This window comes from Zosterops lateralis (genome assembly GCF_965231275.1).
Source record: "Zosterops lateralis genome assembly, chromosome: 1".
Lineage (NCBI taxonomy): Eukaryota > Metazoa > Chordata > Aves > Passeriformes > Zosteropidae > Zosterops > Zosterops lateralis.
In genome coordinates, this window is record NC_139762.1 from 133,054,028 (window position 1) to 133,078,061 (window position 24,034).

The 24,034-nt window shown below is 35.3% G+C and overlaps 1 protein-coding gene across 3 annotated transcripts in view; it reads left to right on the forward strand.

Annotated features, from left to right (window-relative positions):
* Window positions 1-24,034, forward strand: part of RIMS2 (regulating synaptic membrane exocytosis 2) — a gene marked incomplete at its 5' end in the record, with an annotated part of 477,503 nt that overhangs the window by 115,516 nt on the left and 337,953 nt on the right. For all 3 annotated transcript variants that reach the window (XM_083865898.1, XM_083865900.1, XM_083865899.1), the window contains one exon: window positions 9,565-9,872. In XM_083865898.1, coding sequence (XP_083722024.1) covers window positions 9,565-9,872 — 308 coding nt within the window. The remainder of the gene's footprint in view (window positions 1-9,564; window positions 9,873-24,034) is intronic.

The following is a 24,034-nucleotide window of genomic DNA, read 5'->3' on the forward strand; positions in this document are numbered from 1 at the left end:
GTTCTTCACCCAGAGGGTGGTTGGTCAGTGGAACAGTCACCCCAGAGAACTGGACATGGCACCAAACCTGTTACAGGACCACCTAGATAATGTTCATAGTGATGTGTTTCAGTTATAAGCAGTCCTTTGAGGAGCAGGGAGTTGGAGTCCAGTCTCCTTATGGATCCCTTCTAACTCAACATATTCTATGATTCTATATGTTTTACATTTTTTTCTGAGGGCTGTGCTGCTGTGACTACATTGTTAGAGCCCAGGCAGCAAGTTCATGTAAAGCTGAAAAATGTTTATGTGGGGTTCAATACAGCAGTAACTACATGATAAGCATCTCAATTTTTCTATTACCATTATGTTACATTTCATTAGAATTGGATCTTTTATTTTTCTCAGACAATTTCAGTAATGAATGATGACACAGATGATGTAAATGGTATAATTCTGTTGATTTCAATTTAGTGCAATCTGCATACAGACCCCAGGCTTATTGTGATCCTGTCACATTTCCTCCCTTTTGGCCCCTTGTTGATGTTAATATTGTGTCTTACATTTATAAATAACTTGTGAACACTTAGTGCCATTCATCTTCAGACAGTTTACAAGTGTTAATTAATGAATATGCTCAGCACCTCTGGGCTGTAGATCATTTGTTATTTTTATTAGCTGGTCCCTTAATGAAGCTGTGACATTAGGACAGATTTTTGAACACAAAGAGGCATAAATAACATCTAATTGAGACTTTTAGGAAACAAAAGTCTCAAAATGATTGCACTTTATGAATATTATTTAACATTGCCTTTGAGAGTAAAAGTCTTGGTAAAATAAAACAACTTGGAAATGTCATTTGGATTGTTTCTACTAGGTCCCAAATTTGGTGGAAACAACTATTTATTATAATAATAACTCATAATAATTAATTGTTATTAAAATATTTAAGAAACTATATTAATATTTTTTATTTAAAAAACCCTTAATATTTTCAGACATTCAATATTTGTGTAAAAGCTGTTAATGTTATTGACTTGGCTAGAAAAAAAATCTTAAAATTAGTAATTCTAATGCCTATTTATATTTCCTTATTGCAACCATAACTGCATATTTGTGTTTTTTACCAAAATTTCTCTTTTCTCCATCACAAATTTCTAATCCATGACCTATGTTGCTTTATCAACAGTCTTTACAAAGAGAATTATATTTGAAGGAATTAAGGGAATAAATAGGCAAAAGCAAATGGACTGAGGAATTCAAGTAACTTATTTTTGTGCAGGGATGGCTAAGAATTAGTGTAAAAAACCCCTAACTTCTTTGCAGAAACTTAAATTATAGTAGATCAACAGAAATTACTGGTTAAACTGAAACAATGAGGATTAATTGAAATAGAAGGTAAAGCTGTAATCAACTTCCTAGAGGAGTTCCTCAAGTCTTGGTACTGGGGAAGATCTTTAATATTTTCACTGGTGGCCTTGGCAAAGAGAACAAGAAAGCTGTAATGAAATACATTAGATACACAAAGTTGGATACTTATCAGCAGAGAGGAGCAATGGGATACTGCACAATAGAGAGCCAGATGACCTTCTGAACTCCTGTAGTGAAAATGAGTGCGATAAAATACTACTAAGTGTAAAACCAGGAGTTTAAGAACTAATAAGGAGTTAATAAGGCTTTCTTCTCTCAACTCAGGGACTCTTGTGTGGCTCAGTCTTGATCAACAGTCTTGAATTCTGCTTTTCATAGCAGGGTAACTGAGTCCAAGCTGCTTATTAGGAGCAGTTTTTGCTCCATGCTGTTCTCCTACACTGTGAGCTGGCATTGTCTGGGAGATGCTGGTTAGCAAAGGCCAGACTGTGCCAGGAAGCACAAGAATTAGCAAGCAATCCTGGGCCAGCAGCTGGCCCTGTGACAGGGTTATGTCTTGCTAGTATAGGCATAGTCTCAAAGAGCAAGATCTATTTGGCCTTGAAAAATGAAAGCAGAGAGGGTATGTGATTGGTCACTATAAAAACATCAGGCAGCAGACACTGAGGTGAGAAAAGAGCTATTTACACTTAATGACAATACCGGTACAAGAATAAATAGCAATAAACTAGTTTGGAATATATGAGCACTGGAAATTGGAAGTCATTCTTTCCATTGTAGCTTGTAGGACTTGGAAAAGCATTTTGACAGGTCTTGGGCTCATTATTTATAGTTAATTTTAAGAAAGTTTATTATATTATGAAGTTTTAAAAAAATATTTTCTTTGAAACAGCAGGCAGCTGGAAGCAATTAATGAGGGTTCTTCCTATTCAATATAGTTAATGAGCTTCAGTTTCCTAAGAAGAGTTCAGGAATCGTATGCTCAGTTCTTTTGCTTTTCTAAGACTGTTACAAATCTGAAAATTTGGTAAATATGTAGATTGGTCAACAGTACATTCTCAGTATATTAAGTAATTATTCAAACTTCCAAAGTTAAAGACATCCTTTGTGAACCGTGTTGTAAACTCTGTTCACTTAGAGCAGGTGTATTTCATGCCAAAGTCAGTGCACTGATTTAATAAACCCTCATAGCCTTCTGGAGTACTGCATAGGTTCATGAATTCCATTTTGGAAGCAGTGCAGCTGTATTTGTTGAAGGATAATAGTGACCAATTTGTACTATGACCAAAGCACACCCAATGTCACAGTAGCCATTTTCTCACTGGAAGTCTGTACACCATTCTAGCTCTTGATGAAATCATGAAGGAGCTAAGCATGGTCAATATGGCACTATGTAGGAATTATGCACTCTCTTCATTGGCATGGACTGGACAGTTTTGAGTTGTGCCTGTGCCATAATGAAAAATCCCAAATTATTGCCTTTACAGATCTTGAGGAATATCAGATACTTTATACATGAACTTCTTTTTATCCAATATATTTCGGGAAGGATGTGCTTTGGCTTATATTAACCCAGCTAGATTTGTGTTCTAACCATTTCTAGTCTTACTGTGTATGTAGAGGGGTTGAAAAAAAAAAAAAAAGAAAATAACAAAATTACTAGTATGTGTCTTAAGGATAGTAAAAGAGTGATACAAAAGGGATACACTGCCCATTAGGATAGGGTTACCATTATTACAAAAGAGTGTACCTTTTAAAAATTGTAGTCACATAATATTCTCTTCTGTTTGAAAGATGCTGTAATGTAAATATATACTCTATCACATGCATGCACAAGAAGTGATATGCTATTTCACTCTGACTTGATTGTTTATGGCCATTATTACTTTTCAAACATGATGTGTCCATTCACTACAAAGTCAAGAGCAAATATAATCACTCCGCCAGTACAAATAATTATTGTAGTGCGAATACACATATCCCTTAAAATATATATAAAGGTGTTTGTCTCATACCTGTATTATAAACTTTCACCCTTTTCTTGGCTGGTATTGGAATGCTTGTGATATTTAGACAATTTTGCAGGATAGATACCTGGTTATCATTACAGATATAAGACAAATAAACATTATAACAGTTTTGGCATTCAGTCAAACTGATTGTAACAGGAAAATCAGTACCATAGCACAGACTAGTGGCATAGCAAAATATTGAAAAAACAGGTAATCTTTATCAACTTTTATAAAAGTCACAAATTCTGAGATTAACTGTGTTTGTGTCATGTATTTCACTGACTAAATGCATTAATGTAACAGAAGGAAATGAAAAGGAGACTTGTCTGTACAGTCAGAACAGTAAAATTAAATGGATGACTTTCTGTTCATTGAAGTTATAACCAGACTCTGCTGCTTACAATGTATGAGCATAAAGATTTATTCGATTCACTCCAAAATAATGATTTTGTGTCTTTAAAATAGATCTTAGCAGCTGCAAAAGATACATCTGTATTCTGGACCGAAAACCTCTAGAATTATGTCTCTATAGAGAAATTGTATAGACATTGCAAAAGCCTCTGTGTTTCCCAAAAATATGAATGTTGGCTATGTATAGCACATGCTATATATGTCTTCCACAGTCATATAAACTTTCATTGAAAAGGAATGTTAACCCAGAAATTTTTAAAGGAAACACCTTATGGAAAACAGCACAAATTTTCCCTCACCAGTAGTGGAAATCAGTACTCTTGGCTGTAAGAGAGAGCATAGACATCAGATGGGGAGAGCAAAAGGGAATTACTGTTTTTAAGTGCAAACATGAGATATGTTTTGGTAGTTTATAGAACCAAGTCAATAAGATTTTATGCTTTAGCTAACTTCTAGAAGTCTTCTAGTCTGATTTGAGGAAGTTTGAATTCTAAGTAATAAATAGAGTACAAAAAGGCCTTACTTCTGACAGTGACAACTAATAATGTTATTTTACTGGGAAATTTGGAGAGATATTAATGTATTCTGAAAAAAAACTCCAATAACCAGAAAAGCTGTTCCACCTCATTTTCTGAGTTGATGTTCAAATAGGCAAAATGAGGAAAGATTAGCAGAAACAGGGACTAGAAGTAAGGAAGATACTATTGACCCCTACTGATACTGGGTCTATACCCCCTGAAGATGCACAGATTTGCTACAGTAAATTCTAGTTTCCGTATCTGCACAGAGGAAGGTGACTCACGTTACTTAGTGCCAGTGCTGGTTTGGCAGTGTCTATTCCACATTGGCATGTGGACTCTTTTGGGTGGTGTCCAATGACAGGATAAGGAGCAGCAGCCACAAACTAAGATGCAACAAGTTCCACCTCAACTTGAGGAAGAGCTTATTAACATTGAGGGTGGCAAAGCAGTGGAACAGGCTGCCCAGGGATGTGTTTGGACATATTCCAAACCCACCGGGACACGTTTCTGTGTCCCCTGCTCCAGTTGACCCTGCCCTGGCAGAGGGGTTGGACTGGGTGATCTCCTTAGGTCCCTTCCTACCCTAATGATTCTGGGAACCTGTCATCAACATAGTGACTAATACACCCTAACTACATCCCTGAAGCAATTTCCTTCATACAGGGTGGCTTCATATATTGCAATACTCTAGGATGTAATGAAGTTTTCTACTGGTGACAAATTAGGGGGGAAAAAAATGACTAGTAGTAATGTGTTCGTAATCATGATTGACCCAAGTATAGTTTTTCTACTCTTCCTTTTGTCTCCTCCTTCCTTTCAGTGCTGTAGTCTTGTTACCTTGTATAATTTTAAAATAATTGTATCCTTCATGAAATATGAGAGCAAAAAGTCAAACAAAAATATATGAAATTTGTTTAAGATTACTAGCAGCAAACACAGCAGTTGATATAATGCTAATATATATTATATATTAGTGCTTCTGCCAAGCAGGTGAACTCTAATAGATTTGGTAAAATACTATGGAAGCCTTCCAGTACAATTTTTTACCTCAGCACACCTGTAATTTGAAGCAATGTTCTAAAGGCTGATGAAGATGTGGTGTATTATTTCTTAGGCTGTAGTGTCAAAAATATCAAATTCAAGCTTATGTGTAATCTAATATACTGAGCCTTTTAATCTAATCTTAAATAAAATAAGGTTTCTAGTTTCTTCTCAGGATTTAGACCATCTATAACTGTACTTACAGGAACAGTGAATGGTGTTTTTTAAGGTAGCTGTCCATTTCACGTGATCTATCTGAAAACATTAAAATGAATGGCATACTATATCCTTTTATTAATTTTGTGTTTTGTTTTCACTTGAAATATCTGGAGATGTAATTTCTTGATAAATATATTTCCCATTTATTGAATTTAAAGTGGGAATTTAAAGTCAAATATGTTTTGAAGAATTTTATATAAGAAAAAATATTACAATATTTTGTTTGTACATAAAAATATATAAAAATGTACAATATTTTGTTTAGGACAATACAAGGAAGTGATTTTTTGTGCATTATTTATTTCTGGTATGTAGATGTGAAATTGCTGATTACTGTAGGTTTTGCAGAATTTGTTTTATAGGCCCATGTAAAAATAAGTGCTAATAATATGTGATAAAAACTTCTAGGCAGGGTTAGAAGTGGGAGCATATTATGAATAATCTTGCCAAAAAAGGGAAGAAATCAAAAATGAGTTAGAACTTATTAGTTCTTATTCACTAACCTTTAAGAATAAAAAGCAGATGGAAGGTTTAAGGTAAACCTGTCTAATCCAAATTTGGAATATATATTTTCAGTATTTTATATAAAAAAGAAATTTTTCTTTGAAAAAAATGAATATAAGGGGTAATGTGAAAATGTCGGGTATGTTTAGTGCGTTCTTTTCAGCATGAGAAGTTGATTTGAACTGAACTTCAGCAATGCCTGTTGTATGCACTAGGTGGTGTTTCAGCCTTTCCTATGGAGAAGCACATCCCGATCCAGTGCCACTAGCACCTGGGATTCTAGTTTTGAACTCGCACTTAACGTTGGAGAGGAGATTTTCCCCCATATTTTCTTTTTCAAATTGGCAGTGTTCTCATGTGGGGGATTGACACCCACAAATTGTAACCCTGATTTTTGTGTACCAAATGTGCTCATGACTGTTTTTAGGAAGGTGGTTAGAAGATTAGTGAATGGGTGTAGTAATATGCCTACCCTGGAGTGCAGATTTCTGATGTAAGGGGTTAGTTCTTTATTTCTGCTTTAGAAGGGAAAATTCTGTTTTCTCCTCGCAGGTTTGTCAAAATGCATGTATTGAGCATCCAGTCCACTGGTGTGGTCTTTGCTGCTCTGCAGTGCTGCTGTCACAGACCCAGTAAAGGCTCTGTCCTGGCAGGGGCTTGGCAGGGACAGACCTGCTCTGCATGTGTGTGGATGCTGGGCACTGTGTCCCAGGCCCCTGGAGGCAGGAGGAGAAATCCTGTCCAGGAACATGCCACCTTCCCATCTGTGCTCTTATGACACCACCTTACAAGTGTGTCTGTCATTTAATTGAGAGGTCTGCGCTATAAATTACCAGTAGTTTTTAAATTGCAAGAATGCTTCTACATGCTGCCATAAGATGGGGAAGGAAATTTTGCCCAGTACTATATGAGAGCATGTTATTTTTCTGGTCACTGAAAGCACAAACATTTCTGTCTGTGTGACAGTTGCCATTCTTCTCATTGAGTGTGATTATTTGAAGCTAAAATGATGTTATGGTTAACTCTGTGAAATCCTGCATGTTGAAGTTATGTTGGAAATAAGGCTTTATCAGAAGTCTGACCTGTAATTATCAGTAAATGCTTATAAAAATACAGAAAAAAGATCTGCAAAATTCATAAATGCATTTTTAATGACATGTGTTTGATTTTTTTTTCCAATCTGAAATACCCTAAATAAACTTTTCAGGAATCAGCTTAGGTCAGGAGTACTCTTCCTGATTCTACTTTTAGAGGAGGTGATAAGAAATCATATTAATTCACAGGGTACTCTTATTCTGTTGGGTACCAGAAAATAATACTGGTCATCCTGGAGTCCATTGTCTGGGGACAAAATTATGACTGTCAGCCAAGGAAAAGCTTGCCCAAGTGTTTTGACTGTAGTACCTAGTTTTTGAGGTATCTTAACATCTACTAAAAGAAGTGAGAATAGCAAATGAGAACTTCTGGGGATTTTATCTCATTGTCATTCAAGTTGTTATATATTTGTATATCTACATAGTTGTTTCACATCTGGTCCTTTCATTGCTCTGACACACACATGGAAAGTTTAGAACTACTTTCAGCTGTGTAGGGACCTAGCAGAAACATTAAAGCCTTTTGATTGCTATTGATTACAAAGGGCAAAAATACTTCTGTCTTGGGTTCTGAAATTTCACTTTGGTGCTTTCTAACTTAATTAGCAGAGGTAAACCTGTTCTTAGATTTGTATTTGAATAATGTCCAGGCCTCAAGCATACACAGTTTTGACCTTTAAATGTCCTCTAAGGATATCTAACATACCCCAGAGAGCAAGTTGCTACTTGGAGAGCCTTTTTTGCCCTCAGTGCTTTGGTGGTTTGTTGTGTCTTGTTGATGTAAGCATACATGAGTTCTCATAAATGAATATCAGCCCTATAAAAAGATGAGAAGGAAATTTACTAGGATGGGGCATCCCACCACCATTAAATGGGCAAGTGATGCCTCCTTTTCTGGCCCCAGCTTGACAGTTTGTGAATGAAGCAGTTGGTGACTTTAGTTTGAGTATGAACCTTGCATCCAAGCAACCTTCTATATGAAGCTCTTATTGAAAGATTTTTTGTGAGACTTAACTAGAGAGCACGGCCCAAATTATCTATTAGATAACAGCCTGGAGAATGAAAGCATGATACAGATTGCAACTTCTGAAATCTTTTCTGGAGGACTGAGCCTGGTGTATTCTGGAGGTAGAAACTACATCTTCCATGTGATTCCGTGGAGCTAGCTGCATTTAAAAGAGTGATTGACATTGATGTAAGCCTTTGCATGTCCTATATATACTATAAACCATTGAAAAAAAAGGAGCTTGCTGTAGGATTCAAACTGAAGACATAACAACTAGATTGAAGGCTGAGTGTAGACATTCAAGGAATATATAGTAAAACTGGTACAATTTTGTCTGTGAATTTAGACAAAAATATATAAAGGGGAGAAAGAAAAAGAAAAAGAAGCTAAGGCTTAAGAAAAATGAAGATTAGGAGTGAAGGATGAAACTTGCAGTGAATTATTACTATCTACAATACAAATTTCAAGGTAACACAATAATCAGTTTGAATGGTCCAATGGGTTCATGACTGGTGTGTTGTATTTGATTCACTGCATTCTGATTTATTCTCATAATAACTGAATGTTATTATGAAATTGACTTACAGATAGTTGCTGTTGCTGATTTCCTGAACTGCCATGTGACTAAAGTGATCAGATACAAAAGCTTTAGAAAGAAAGACATTTTAGAATATTGAAAAAATCTCATTACTATATACATGATAACACAACTGGGAAGCTGTAATAATTTTAATAATTTAGGAAGCATACAGTGAAAGCTAAATTTTGGGTATGAAGTAGAGACAAACACCACCTTATACATTCTGTTATTTTAGTTATAAAACAACTTTAACTTAAAATTTCTCTGAAATTGAAGTCACTTCTTGAAGTCAACGTCTTAATGTAAGATCAGATATAGACCACCATGGAAGTAAAGCAGCAGAGCATTTTGGAGAATTATAAAATTGCTTGTTTGCAACAGCAGATGATCTTTTCTCAAGTTCCTTACTCTTAGTGACAGAATTAAAATGGGATAAAAGTTTAATGATTTTTTAAAATTCATTTTTTCTATCATCCTCAAATTATAGTGTTAAATTTCAAATCTTGCATTTATTACCATTGGAACCTTAGTATTAGAACCTTTTCATTTATAGTGCTACTATCTGTTGTTTTTGCTTGTATTACAAATAATGAAAAAAAAAGACTAAAAGTATTTTTGTTTGTATTTTTCCCCAAAATTAGTTACTCCAAGGTTGTATAGACCTTTTTTACTGTATTGTAGCTAAGATATTGTAATTTTAATAGAATTAAAACTGTAGTATTTCTACCTTTGGAAATGGTAACAGTCAGTTGATGTATGCTTGCTGAAAACGTTGCATACAGTGTTTACAAGCTAATGGATTTTACATTTAAATGTGTCTGAACAGGTAATGTGGGTATGTAACTTGTGCCGAAAACAACAAGAAATCCTCACAAAATCAGGAGCCTGGTTCTATAACAGTGGATCACATGCACCACAGCAGCAGGACCAAGAAGGAATTAGAGCTCTGAGGAATGAGGAAGCACCTCAAGAGAAAAAAGCAAAACTGCAGGAACATCCACAGTACCAGGGACCACCGGGTGACATATCCACACAAGCCTTGGACAAAAACAGATCTCAAGGGCTCACAAGACAAGACTCAATTAAGAATGGTTCAACAGTAAAGCACCATGTAACAAGTGACACATCAGACAGGTAAGAAAGTATTTAATTATTATCCTGATAGAGCTGATGAATTTATGCCACAAATTTGATTTTATCTTTTAAAATTTTGTCTTATTTTTATTCTGTAGCCTATAAAATACGTACTGAGCATTTTGAAGCAGCACTGAGAGTGTTTGTTGGTTTCAGATGGTCATAGCCATTGTGTGCTCTTCATTCCTTCTCACTGAAAAAATGTGGGACACGACAGTCGCAGTGGGACAGAGTTTGTTGTCCATGTGCATGCAAGCTTGTCATTGTGCTGTGCAGAATTTTACTGTATTTCTTTTATGCAGTAACTTTATAGCAAATCCAAAATAGGACTCAAAAAGGCAGATTAATGGAAAACAGCATCTGTTCAGACTGCTGAATTAAAACATCTGGTTGTACTTGGAGTCTATAGTATTGAGGACAGTGAAATCTTTGTGTAATGACCTGAGCCTTTTCATGATTTCTCAGTTTCTTCCTGTTAGCTACTGTCATTAGTATAAATATTTTTTCCTTTCCTGGTTTATGTTAACATTACTTGTGTTGTTTGAAACTGTGACTCTATCAGCGCTAATGTAGTAAGACTCTGTTTAGCCAGAGATTGGAGTAGGAAATTCTGTCCCTTTTTCTTGATATGATTATACCAAAAGGCACCTTTTGAAAGAAAACTCTCAACCTCAGTGGGTAGATTTTATGGGAGCGCAAAAATAAAAATGGTTTCATTGCATGAATTTATTTTTTTCATAAACAACACTGGTATAGAACTTTAAATATGGGAAGGGAAAGATGAGAGTGCGGTTGCCCAGGTGTTTCCATGGAAATGATATCCTCACGCACATGCGAGAGACCTCCAGCTGCCTTGGAATTTGGCAGCCAGAGCAGTATAATCTGGCAGCTTTTTTCTGCTGCCCAGATATGACCTCATTACAGCATTTATTCTGAGAGCTTGAAACAAATTAGATGCATATAGTATCTTTTACATTGAGTATACTAAAATAGTTTTCCTTTTTCCTCACCTCCTGTATTCCAGCATATTTTATTTCCTATTTTTGGTCTTACATTAGAGCAAATTGAATGTAATTAATCCAACCTTTTTTTTAAAAACTTTTTCTGACTATTTGTCAGAGCTGTTTGCTCTGATATTGGCTGTTGGGTTCAGTACTCAGTTGTCCTGAGTGCTCCTCTGTTACATGTGTAGGCTCTGAAAAACTCAACTGGCACCCTAACCTGACACTAGGGAGCAGGAGAGACAGACTGATTCTTTTGTGATTCATTTTTTCCCGTTAATTTTCCAAGGAAATTGCTATAATAGATAATGTGATAATAAAAAAGTCCCAAACCCTTGTTAGTGGCAACAATTTAACTCTGAAAGTGTTTTTATATTATATGCATGCAGAAATACGGAGGGAGAGAGTGATATATAAATAAATATATAATATATAAGTGTAATATGCATTTACCCTAAGTAGAGTTAGATGATAAACATGGACGGTATAGAGTAATATTTTCCAGCAGGAAGCATGTAGGCTTTGTGTCTGAAATTGGAACTATTTTGCTGATTGTGATCACTTCTACTTAATATATTATTTAAGTTCAGATAGCTTTTTTTGGTCATTAGCCTCTTCATGTTTTATTTGGATAATAATATAGCTGTTCCCTAATTAACATATACAAGTATGCTTAGAATATGATATATACGATATGCTACTGAAGGATAGAGGGTCTTCTGAATAATTGTATTTCCTAATGTTCCTCACACAGACCTTTTGTTTCTGGACCCAATGAAAAAGTTCCTCCATGATGTCCATTCAAAGTCTAACTGATCAAATGTGCTTTTAAAGGAGAATATTGACAGCTCTGAGAAAGACTCCCCCAGAATTCAGTGGTGGGGAGGGATTTCAAGTTTGGTCTGTAGGTGCTGTGGTGCCATTGCTATTCACATCAATAGCTTACAATTTGTGTTGGTTTTGGCTGGGGCAGAGCTAATTTTCTTCACGGATGGCTGGTATGGGGCTATGATTTGGATTTCTGCTGAACACAGTGTGGATAATATAGAGAGGTTTTTGCTCTGGTGAGCAGGGCTTACACAGAGCCAAGGCCTTTTCTGCTTTTTGTACTGCCACCCTGGTGAGGAAGCTGGGGCTGCATGGGAGGTTGGGAGGAGACTCAACACCTGTCCTGAGCTGGGACAGGTGACCCAAACTGACCAAAGGGGAAGGAAGTCTTTGAGAAAAACTTGGCCATTCAAAATGTCCGACATAATAAGGCAATAGACAAAAACATCTCAAGTATTTAGAAGTGGTTGTTGCTTGCCTTGCACAATCATGATATGGAAGTAAATAAAAAGTGAGAACTATCTTTTCCATCTTTTTCATCCCAAGGACATCAGTTTTGACACAAAAAATAATTTAAAATGTTAAAAACAATAACCACTTGTGAAAAGAAAGGTATTGCTAAGACTTCATACTTTTGGGTTATGATTTGAATAGAAAGGTAAAATATATTCTTTTTGTCAAGGGGTTTTTAGCTCTTTTTGTAGCTTCCATGGGCATTACAGCAATCATTGCTTACAAGTTCTTAAAATCAGGTATCATATATCTTATCCTGGTCATCTGGAGACACGTTGGTCACAGAGTAAAGGGCAACATTCACTCCTTTAATCTCAAGATCATCAATGTCCTTCCTGTCTCATTCCTTACTGTGTCTTTTCTGGTTGCGCTTTTTTGTTTTTCCATCCTTGATTAGTACTCACTGTATATTTTTTTTTTTTTACTTCTTTCTTTACTAGTATTATTCTTCATAAAATTTTATTGTTTCAACCATTAGACTAGTATTCTGTTTCCTTGATGTAAGCAACAGTCCCATTTGCAATTGATAGATCAATTTAGACAGGTAGATAGGTGCCTGATTATAGATATTTGACTGATCTGTAATTTGTTGCCTGATGAAGCCTGGGATGATTTTGGATTGCACATTCTCCAAGGACATTTCTTATATTGGATCCATTACAGAAAAAAGTAAAATGTGAAAAAGAAATGTTCAGAAGTAAGTTGTACTTACCAACAGTAGAACAGTTTTTCATTAATTTTTTCCTAGTTCATATAGTGGAATCATAGCATGACTTAGACTGCAAGCTTAAAATCATCTAGATCCATCCCATCTGCCATGGGCAAGGACATCTTGCACTGGACCACTGCTCAAAGCCCCATCCAGCCTGGCCTTGAACATTTCCAGAGATGGGGCCATCCAGAGCTTTTCTGGACAACCTGTTCCTGTGCCTCACTTGCCTCACTGTAAATATCTTGTTCCATATATCTTGCCTAAATCTGCCCTCTTTCAGTTTAAATTCTTTTCCACAATCTGGCCTTTTACTGCTTTTAATATAGTAAACCTGTGGGTAAGTCAGGGACAGCAGGCAAATGTATGATTAACTAAATGACCATGGTGTATTTGATATTGTTTGAGGTGAGACTAATGTAATTTGTCTCGCATGGAAGTTTCAAGCTAAGCACAGCTGAACTGTAATCATATGTAGTGGTTTTCGTAGACTTAACCTTGTGTTCAGGTTGTATGAATGCTGATACAGTGTAACAATAGGTTCCCTGAAAGCTGCAAAATGATGTGAATCCAAGAAATGCGAAATATTATTTTAAGTAATCCATAGACTCAGAAGGTCTATTCTGAGGTCTGCTGAGCACAGATGGTAGATTTATAGATGCAATTCTTTGATTTGCAGACTCACGTTAATTCTGGATTAGGCAAAGGGGTCTGATTTTATTTTATTTTCATCAAGGTCTTTCAAGTAGTCTATTGTTCCCAAGATCTACAAAAATCATCATACAATATGTGTTTTATTTCTAGCAGGAAAATAATTTGCACAGACATAATATTTTTTTTTCAGTCATTCTGCAGCAGGCAATTAGGTTGTGAAATGGTTGGTTTCTTCATTCCAAAGCCCATGTTTATAATGTCCTATTAAAATGTGTACAATATCCTAAAATTAAAATCTGGGAAACAAGGAACCTAATGCTGATAAGAAGATTTTTATTTGTCATTTTCTTTGCCTGAATTGTTAGATCTTTATGCAGTGTTGCCATACGTAGCTTTTAAAATAATTATCTTTCTTATTCTCAGTAGGATCCATTGTAAAGTGCAGTGGTTCGGCTTCTCCAATGGGTGCAGCTCCGGCCAGCCCTGCCGCCACTACATCCAGGGGGCCACTTTGCCAGAGGCGTGGGCAAACCCGACCATGGTGCGGATAGTGCGCAGAATAGAAAGGCGGGACTCTCAGGGTGTGCAACCAAGGGGTGCGTGGTCCCCAAGGCAGCGCTCCGGAGAGAGACGCTGGCCTCGAGATGGCACGGCTCTTTATTGAGTGGGTTACAGGGGTGGGATTGCGTGGGACCAATCACAACCTTTTGCCAATGTATAATGAGGGAATGCACAACTTTTGAACCAATAATAAGTAACTTGGGGAGGAGGAATACATGATGAGGGGGGTGGGGAAGTTATATAACTGAAAGATTGACACTTAACAGAAAAGTGGTAAACAACTATTATGGGATAGGGTTACCAGGACAACCAAGGTTTTGGCGGGAAAGTCTGGGGGAAGGAGAGAAGGAGAGAAGGGGAGAAGGAGAGGGAAGGAGAGGCCATCTTAAACAATAGTAATAATTACAAATTATAAAACACAAATTATAAAACCAAACTGGAGCAGTGAAAACCCAACTGGAATTGAATTTAAGCACCACCACAGTAAAGCCATTTCAGTAAATTTCCACATATGAAATCAATGTTTTAAACCATAAATATTATTTTGTTACATTCCAGAGATGTTGCTTCACAAACCTCCATTCTGTACATATACGTAGCTCTCTAAAAGTAGTAAACGACTCATGCATCTTTCCAAAGCAAGGTTATGATGACACAGCTATTAATATATATCTGAAATGGTTTCATGTAGTTCAGGTAGATGTGAATTTTTCAGAGTGTTAAAAATTATTATTATTTTCTCTAATCTCTATTTTATGAATCCAAAATGTTCATCAAAATTTGAAAATGATGACTTTAATTTTACAACATATATTTTTTATGCATTATATTAGTGGTAGAAAAACATCCTTTAGGATATTTTTCATGAGATTCAATGAAGAAAAGAAAGGGAAAATATTGTGAGAATACTCATTTTCATGTGTCATGAGTCAATTTATTCCTGCTACATCTGTCAGAGGGTGAGCCTTGTCACAAAAACAGAATTGGTTCTTGGTATAGGAAAAGATCATGATCTGTAAGCTCATGATCTGAAGGAAGACTAATAAATAAAGCTGCCTGAACCCTTTTGAGATTAACTGTAAGGATATGAGATTAAATCATAAAAACCAGAATGAAAACAACAAATTGAGAGAGTGAGCAGCTGCAGAGTTGCACAACAGCGGTATTTATTTTCCAGGCCAGCAGACACAGTAAAGATATACCCTACTTCCCTCTTCCTTGTTTTCTCTTTTCAGGGATACGTATGTATTTGGGGGTTTATTTTCTATCAAGCCTCTTACTTTGGAAAAAAAAGAGGATTTTTAGAGTGGTTTCCACACACTATATAGGAGGGTTGGAGAATGCATTTTATTCTGAGTAAGAAATGCAAACAAGAGGCTACTTGGGTCTGAAGATCCTGGATTTGTGCATGCATTTTTATGAAATGTGTACATGTGCTTCCCGCATATAAAGATTTTATTCTGTTGTATTACCAATGGCGAGAGCATTGAAAGTGGTTTCCTGTGTTCCTTTCCTTCCATTCTTGGGAGGAATGCCAGTATGAGCTGGCAGCGTAGGATCTGTCTTTTGGGACTGTAGTTGGGGATGTCAGGGTGTGAACAGAGAGGAAAAAAGAGACCAAAACAAGAGAGAAAGGGAGGAGAAAGGAAAAATCAGGCATAAGTGAGATGAGAAACATGAAAGAGCAGCATGAATTTAAAAATGAAAATGTGTGTCCATCTGTTTCATGTTTATGTCTTTTTCAAATGATTCTTCTTTAATTGCTGGATCATGAACAACTGATACTGAGAACAGCACTGATGGTAGTTTATTGCAATTTAAAATATGACAGTGTAACATTAAAGTCAGTCAATTATATTTCTTTTGGAAAAGCTGAAAACTGCCCATTTTTTGAGATTGTAACTATTTTTCTGCTGCAACACTTATGATACATCACTGTAGTGCAACCTCTGGTTTGGTTTCCATTTCTGAGTACCTGAGTTGATAGATTTCTAGGCCAGATGTGTTAAAACCCCTTCACTTGGACCTGTGGAGACTAAGCATATTTGAAAACAAAGTATTTTACCTTTTTAACCTATTTTTTTACTTGCTGGCATATTTAAAGACAGTGAGAAATAGAATAATTGTCTAGAGACAGTATTTAAATTTTGTTGTTATTCAAGAGTCAGACTGATAAAGCTGTGTGCAGGTTTGTTCATGCTCAGACAACAGCGTCTCTAAACCTTTTAGAATTCTTTATGTAAGGCATACAAAATATGATTTTTCATTTTTCTGATCACCACAGTAACAAAACACCCGCAATTGTGGATAAGCATAATTATATTCTTCCACTTAATGAATAAATCTAATACTCCATACAAGAAATTTTCAGGTTGAATTTAAAATTGAATCATTATTCTTTTCCATGCATGACTGCAAAGGCCTCATGGTGACTTTCCCTGATGCTAGAACAGGATGCAAGGGGCTTTAGAGGTTCCCTACAGCATTTTTAACATATTAATTAAAGATATAAGTTTTACAGGATTTGAACTGAATAAGGTTTTATATTCATCTTCCTACTCCCATTCCAGCATTTTTTACCACATTAATAGTCCTCAGAGCTGTAAAATAAAACCAATATCAATCTGAAAACTAGTCTCAGTAGTTTTGCTTTTGTTTCTTGTGCTTTCATTTCATTGTACGCTTTCTATGATTCTTGAGATAATAATTAGGAACAAATAAATCAGTTTTTTCTTCATAGAACTGTTCTTTTAATTTTTTAATTCGTCCACACATAGGATTAAAGGTGTGGATCAGCATTTCATGGCTGTTCCAGTTTTCAGGTAGAAACTGAAGTTAAGTTTATCTGCACTCTCAATCTCAAATGATATTTAAAAATAATCAAATAATAACTAGGGCCAGAAGAAGCAATAGAAATTTATGGGAAGAGAGTCAGAGAAAGTGCAGTATTTTGTTATTGAGAATAAGTATCTTGGGTCCAATAAAGTCAGAAATCTTTTAGTGCAGAAATTCTAATGAAATAATTAGACACTTATGACAAGGATTAAGCTACACCTGCTTATGAAGAATGAGTAATGATTTTGATATCATCTGTAATACAAGATCTGAGTAAGGAGTTCCTGAATGATATTTACATTGTCTATTAACAGTCCAGACTACCTGCAGTGGGTACACTTTGTTTCTACCCGTCATTGCTGGGTTGCAATGGGTTGTACCATATTCATTCTGTTCTAATTTCTGGAAAAGAGGTGGAGCTTTTTCTCTCCATTACCATTGCAGAACTGTTTTCTGAGAAATGAAACTCCTTGTACAGTTCTTTGTCTCCTAATATTGGTTTTGTGGATCTGCTCACATGAAATGTCAGCTGTGACACAATGTTCAGGATGTGCAGCCACACTGTGACTTCAGTGGGGTTTTTCTGAGCTGTGCGTTGTTTCTCTTCCTCCCCTTTTATTTTTGCTAACTGACATTGATTTATTAAAAGATACTTTTATGATTATTTTAAGGTGAGTCTTTATCTACCTGTAGAACCTATATTGAGTAGCATTTGGCCTCTGACCAAAGGCAGCTACGATTTTGAATCTTTTTTTTTTTTTTTTTTTGAGAAAAAAAATCTGTTTGTAGAAGAGAGAAAGAGAAGAGGAAAATTTGAGAACTGTAGGAGAACTAACCTACCCTTATGAACAGTCTAAAACTGCCATGTTCCTTTTCAAATATGAGAGTATTTTAATTAGGAAAATAACAAAAATAATTTAATTCCAGCTTTAAGTGACAATGTCAACTCAGCTGCAATCATTCTCCACAGTGACCTAATCTCATGTAGATTTTAGGGAATTTCATTTTCACAGTTTTCAGTAGAGAGCCTTTTCAAAAATAATTCCATTACAACATTATGTTTTTGTTTTGCTTACTGATTACTTTAGTTTTTTCTCAATTGTCATTTGTTGAATACTGCTTTTTGGAAGCTATCACTTACTATTTGATTTTTCTTAGTCTTGAGCTCAGGGAAATCTGGATATTCAGTGCTGATATTTGGTATCTTTGAAAGGAATTTGGCCTTCCATTGTGATGTTACATTTCTGTATAGCACAGTTATGTCTTTACCTGTGCTAAAACACTGTTAATAACTTAAATCTGTAAGCACAGATATCATCTGTATTAGAGTATTGAACATTTTTATTAAGTACTGACTGCAGCTAACATTTATGACACTAAATATAGTTTTGCCTTTAACTAAACTGATCCTGTAAAAAAGCAATATCAGAAAAAAAAATGAGGGTAGCAGCATTTATAAATTCTTTTTTAAAATTAATGATGTCAATACCTTTCTGGGTTGAACATGTCTTGAAGTGAAGTTTTGTTGACCTTACAGAAACTTGGGTGCTAGAGCTCAGTGTGTGCTCATAATCCTTAGTTGTCCCCTGTTCTTTGCAGGCTAAGAGCTCTTAAGAAGTATAAATAACAGATTTTTTACTATTTCATATTTTAAAAGAAATGGTGTGCAAGAGTCAGTAAGATACATCTGCGGAGTGTAGCTGAAGGAAATTTCTAACATTTGGTAGGGAACTCTGCTAAGTCAAGTTTATTGTTTCTAGCAGCCAAGTAATTTTGGGATCTGCAGGAAGCAATTCAATGAATGGATTTTTTCTTTCATATTTTTTACCATAGCTATATAGACTGAGACTGCATAGTTGTTACCGGTGCAAATTTTTTGGCTTTTCCTATGTGTCTCTAGAAGTCACAAATGATAAAGAAATTACTTCTGTAGTGCAATTTAAGTGTCACTTATCTTTTATCTGGTAAGATTAAAAATGTTAGTAACTGTCAATCTGTTTTATTAAGTCAGATTTGAGGAAAAAGTGTAACAAAAATGAATGTAATAGGATCAAGGTGACCATATTTTCATAATTCAAAGTTACATTATTTGGCAATACAATTTCCTTTCTATCTTGTCTTTAGCATGATTTTTCTGTTTCTTTTTCTGCCCCTTCTTCAAGCCAAATCATTTCATCCCTTTGCCTTCTCTGGAATGTTCTTATATAATTATTTATTTAGTTAGCTATTTAATTACCTAATTTCTTTTGTGTATCACTGTCTCTTTTTCACTGGTGTAAGAAACAAAACCAAACTCTGGCTAGAAAGTACTGTCAGAGATATACCCGTGATCTTTTTTCACCTAAAGACAGATGCTCTTCTCTAAGCCACTTCTTTTACTTTCCCCTGGATGTAGTTCACCTCTTTTCCTCACTTTAATACCAATAATTCTGCAACCATTCCTAAGTGTCCTTTCAGTTTTGTGGTGAACTAATTGGATACTTATCTCCCAAGCTTTGAGAAATCTTAATTTTATGCCTTAAATAAAAGAAGCTCTCTACACTCTTCACTAACCAGAATGAAGTCAGCCACAGACATTTTAAGGGCATAGTTGCATCAAAGTAGTGCAGTGCTATGTCATTTCAAGTTAAGTAGGAAATGTAGGTGACTTGAAGTCAGTGACTCTTAAGTGGAGTTCTAAAATCCAAGGTAATATTTATATATGATATGCAGTGAGTTGTGTATACATGTGACTTGTTCTGACTTCCTTCACTACTATGCAGCTCTGTGCCCTGTAATCATGCCCTGGTGTTTTTAGAAAATGACATCAGCGAGTGCCTGGTTCTGCAGCACTGAGCTTCCTGAAAATGTTATTGGAGGCCTCAGAAAGTGTATCATCTTCATAGAATATCAAGAGGTTAAGTTGCTCCAAACAGAGTTTTCCAAATTTCTGGTCCACTGTTTTGTCAGCTGGTATTATATGCTTGAATTGGCCCCTCGATGTAATTTAACTGCCTAAGCAAGTTTCTGTTATGCAGCTTGTAATAGGAAAAACCATGAACTTTGCTGCAGAAACCCCATTTTCTTTGTAAAAAGAAAATGGCAAGGAAAAGAGTTCTTATGGTAAGGTTGTGATAGAAAGAAATGCATTTTAGCTGCAAGAGGTTACATTTGAAATGACTTTGTGAAAATTCTGGACATTAAATGAGTTCTTGATGATCACTTAATTTTTTTTTTTTTTTTAAATGCCTAGCAAGGCCAAGGAGATTAAAGCAAAAAAAAATCTGATTTGCTCTATAATGCCAAATAAATTGGTAAGCTTCAGAAGGACATTGCATTCTAAAGTTCCAAATCAGTGCACAAACCTGTTTTTTTTTTTTTTTTTTTTTTTTTTAAGAGGTAGATTAATTTTAATTGAATCTTTTTGACTCTGGCATGAGGTGCTGGGCTGACAAAAAATGACCTGCTTCAGTTGCATCTTTATGCTGCAGTTAGAACCGTGAAAAATAGTTAAGCTAGAAGAGGAATCACAATTAGTTCAACAATCTCAACCCTAGAATATAAGAAATTTGACAACTCAAAGGTTAGTTCAGTAATTCCACCTCCTCACTAGGATAAGATAATTGCATTTTATTCCTAAAATGGACATGGAGTGATTAATCTTCCTGTACCATTTATTAACAGGGTTTAGAATGAAAAAGTGTTCTTGAAAGAAACCAAATTTAACTTGGATATGCATTTCTTATAGAACAATGTATATTTTGGGTGCTTCTTTTATCTCAAGTACATACAATGAAGACTGAAGAATTGACTTTCATTTACTAACATCAATATATACATATATCAATATGTGAAGCAAGAAATTTGAACTTCTGAATAAAGTAAAATTCAAATAAAGCATAATTTAATTTCTACTCAGCAGATTTTTAATGCAGACATTCTTTCCAAAATTAGAATATCAATTATAAAGAGCCTGAGAACCAGAGTAAGAAGAAAAAGAGGAAGATGTTTCAGTTAAATAATGGAAAAGATAGGAATATTTTGTAGATGGGACTCAAACACTTGAGCTTTGGATATTAAGTACAATACTAATAATGTCTCAACTTCTCAAAAAAATTATTTTGGACGATGATAAACTGCATTGCAGTAATGACTGATGCACTAACATAGATCTGTATAATTTTCACTTACTTTATTTCTTTGCTCCTCCTTCAAGTAATTAAGAGCACATATAAAAATGTTCATATCCTTTTGGCAGACTTTCCCAAAAGCTGTCAGTTGTTTTTGGTGTTAAGCCTGGTAAAGCCAACCAAAGCAGGAGAATTTGCTCAAGACAAGGATTTGAAATTTCACTTTCTATGTGACATACAGATATTTCTTTCAGAAGCACTTTTTTTCTGTCTGAAAATGAGATTTATTTAGAAGTTTATTCTGTGATATGTCACCAAATATCATAAAGCCTTACAGTTACAGCAATCAATTATGAAATTAACCCTAACTCCCTTCCCAAGTGGCCAATGATGCCTTTATTCCACTATAATAGAACTCCTGTATTAAATGGAAATCTTTCCAAAGTAAAATATTTACACAGCCTTAATGCTTATAAAATCCAGGCTTCATGACACCGTCAAAGGAAATGAATTCCAGAAGTGTGTGATCATCAGGAAAATATTCTTCTGGTATTCCAATCAGCTGAATATAGGAGGAACCCAGGAGACCATAAATCTCATAATGACATGAAAAGAAGATAAATTAATCTCTTTGAACTTGTCCCCAAGATATGGAAGGCTCAAATGTTAAACCAGTGGACTGAACAGCAAAAATTAATAAACAATCTGGTGCATGGATGTGTTGTCAGCTTCTGTTAAACTAAATGAAAAGACTGATTTTAATCTCACTGCCATTTGGAGAATGATCTACCTTTTAGTTTGCACATATATTAGTCCTTGTTTCCATTTCAGATCACCTGGACACATTGACACCTGACACCTATTTGGACCTTTAGGGACCAAATCAGTCATCTGAAAAAAAGTAAAAAAAAAAAGTAATTTCTAAAATTAATCAAACTCCCAAATTCATTGTGAATTAGAGCCAATTTCTGCAATGTATAGCCACCATGGACCTCAAGATCAGTGCAATTATTTTCTTTACATAACAAGGAAAGTTATGATCAGCTTGCTTACCAAACAAGCGCTTGTGTAAAGGATGTCGTAACTGTGGTAACTGTGTCTTTCGTGAAGAAAACATTATCTCTTTATCTGAGTGTATATATTGGAAAAATTTCTGTGTTGGGGGAATTTATGTAGTTGGTAATCATTGTTGGACTGTTATAGGATTTATTTTTTGCTGACTGTTTGCTTAAATTTCTATAACTTGGTGAATAAGGGATATAAGTAGAAGCTGCCTGTGAGCACTGAAGAAACCAGCTTGCACCTTGGATACCTCATCCTGGAATGGAGAGGAAAGACAGATATCTGTAAACTGTTAGTGAGTGTAATTTCAGGTTCTGTTATTAGTATTTTACATTATTAATCATGAATAATACTTCTTTAGTAGCATTTTAAATCACATTTTGTTTTTTGAAAAGTGGAAACCAATCACTTTTTATGAAAGTGAAGAACAGAAATGTCTTTTGTAGCAAATGAAGTTTTCAGTGCACTGTTTCAAAAATCAATCAAATCTCTGTTCTAGGCCAGCAGTTCTTGTCTAGTGAGACACATCTCATTGGTGAACCAGCCAGAACTGCAAATGAGGCATAAAGCAGAATTCATGTACTATAATGAGGTGCAAGAAAATATCAATTGATTGTAAGTCAGCTGAAGGTAAAATTGGTCAAAATATACTATTCTAAACCACATGTTCTACAAGGTGCAGCATCTACTGAATCTTGAGCCTTTTGGACCCTTGTGTATTACATGTGCTTCTATACATCTTCAGCAAGTGTATCGAAAATTGAATGTTCCTGTTGGATAAAGGAGCTGTTCCTTTAGCCAGGGGAATGAAGTCTCACTCAGTCTAACTCTGATTCTTCTACCTTAATAGTACTCTTTTAATACTTTTAGAAATATTATTTATATATTATATGCTACGTGTATGGACATGGAGAAATGTATATATTCATACTAAAAGGTTGGGATGCTTAGCCATTTCAGTAAACTATCAGAATTCTAGGAAAGCAGAGAACTGATTTTGACCCAGAGTTTCCAGAAATTTATATTGCGGAGATGTATTTCTCCTGTAGGAAGCTGACCCGCCCTGCAGAAATGAAAAAAAATTAATAACATTTATGAATTATTTTAGTACAAAATAGAATCCTGCTCTTGCAGGTTGAAGAATTGATTTGTACATTTATTAGACAAATAGATTAGTTTTCTTGTTTGCCAAATGCAATTTCTGCCTCAGTAGCTCTTTATATAAATTATGTCTTAGGTCAGGATACTGTTTTAAAAACCCCATATCCCTGGATTTGAAGGCTTCATTTTTATATGTGATATCTGCCATCAATAGGAGTTTTGCTAGAAACTGTGAAGGTACCTAAAATATCTGTGTTATATGTGGGGAAAATGAATGAGTTGGAAAAAGGAAGAGAATGCACACACTTAGATTTTTTTTTCAGATATGGTGTCAAAACACAACCAAGGCAGGAACTGGAAAGTGTTCTCAGATCTAGCAATAGAAATACAACCACAGATTTATATTCCTACCTCCTAAATAAAGTAATTAGACAAGCATAAGGACACTTCATTAAATCTATTTTTGGGTGCTCATGCAATTTTGGATCACATGATCTTTTCCCCCTACATTTTCTTCTTTCTTTCTTTCTATTAATTATACAGGAAGAAGAAGGTGGCTAGCTTTCCAAACTGCACTCCTTAGTCGTCTACATTTAGGTGGGATGAATCTGAGTGTCTTTGTTATTAAGGTCAAACAGTCTAAATTCAACTTCTGAATTTGGCTAAAATCAGTAATATCTTAATTTTTAAGCATAGACTTCCCTAAGCAAGTATTACTTAAAAACGTCCAGAACTGGCAAGTGAGGTAGAACAAGGCACTGGAATGTTATTGCAGACCAAGCAAGTTGT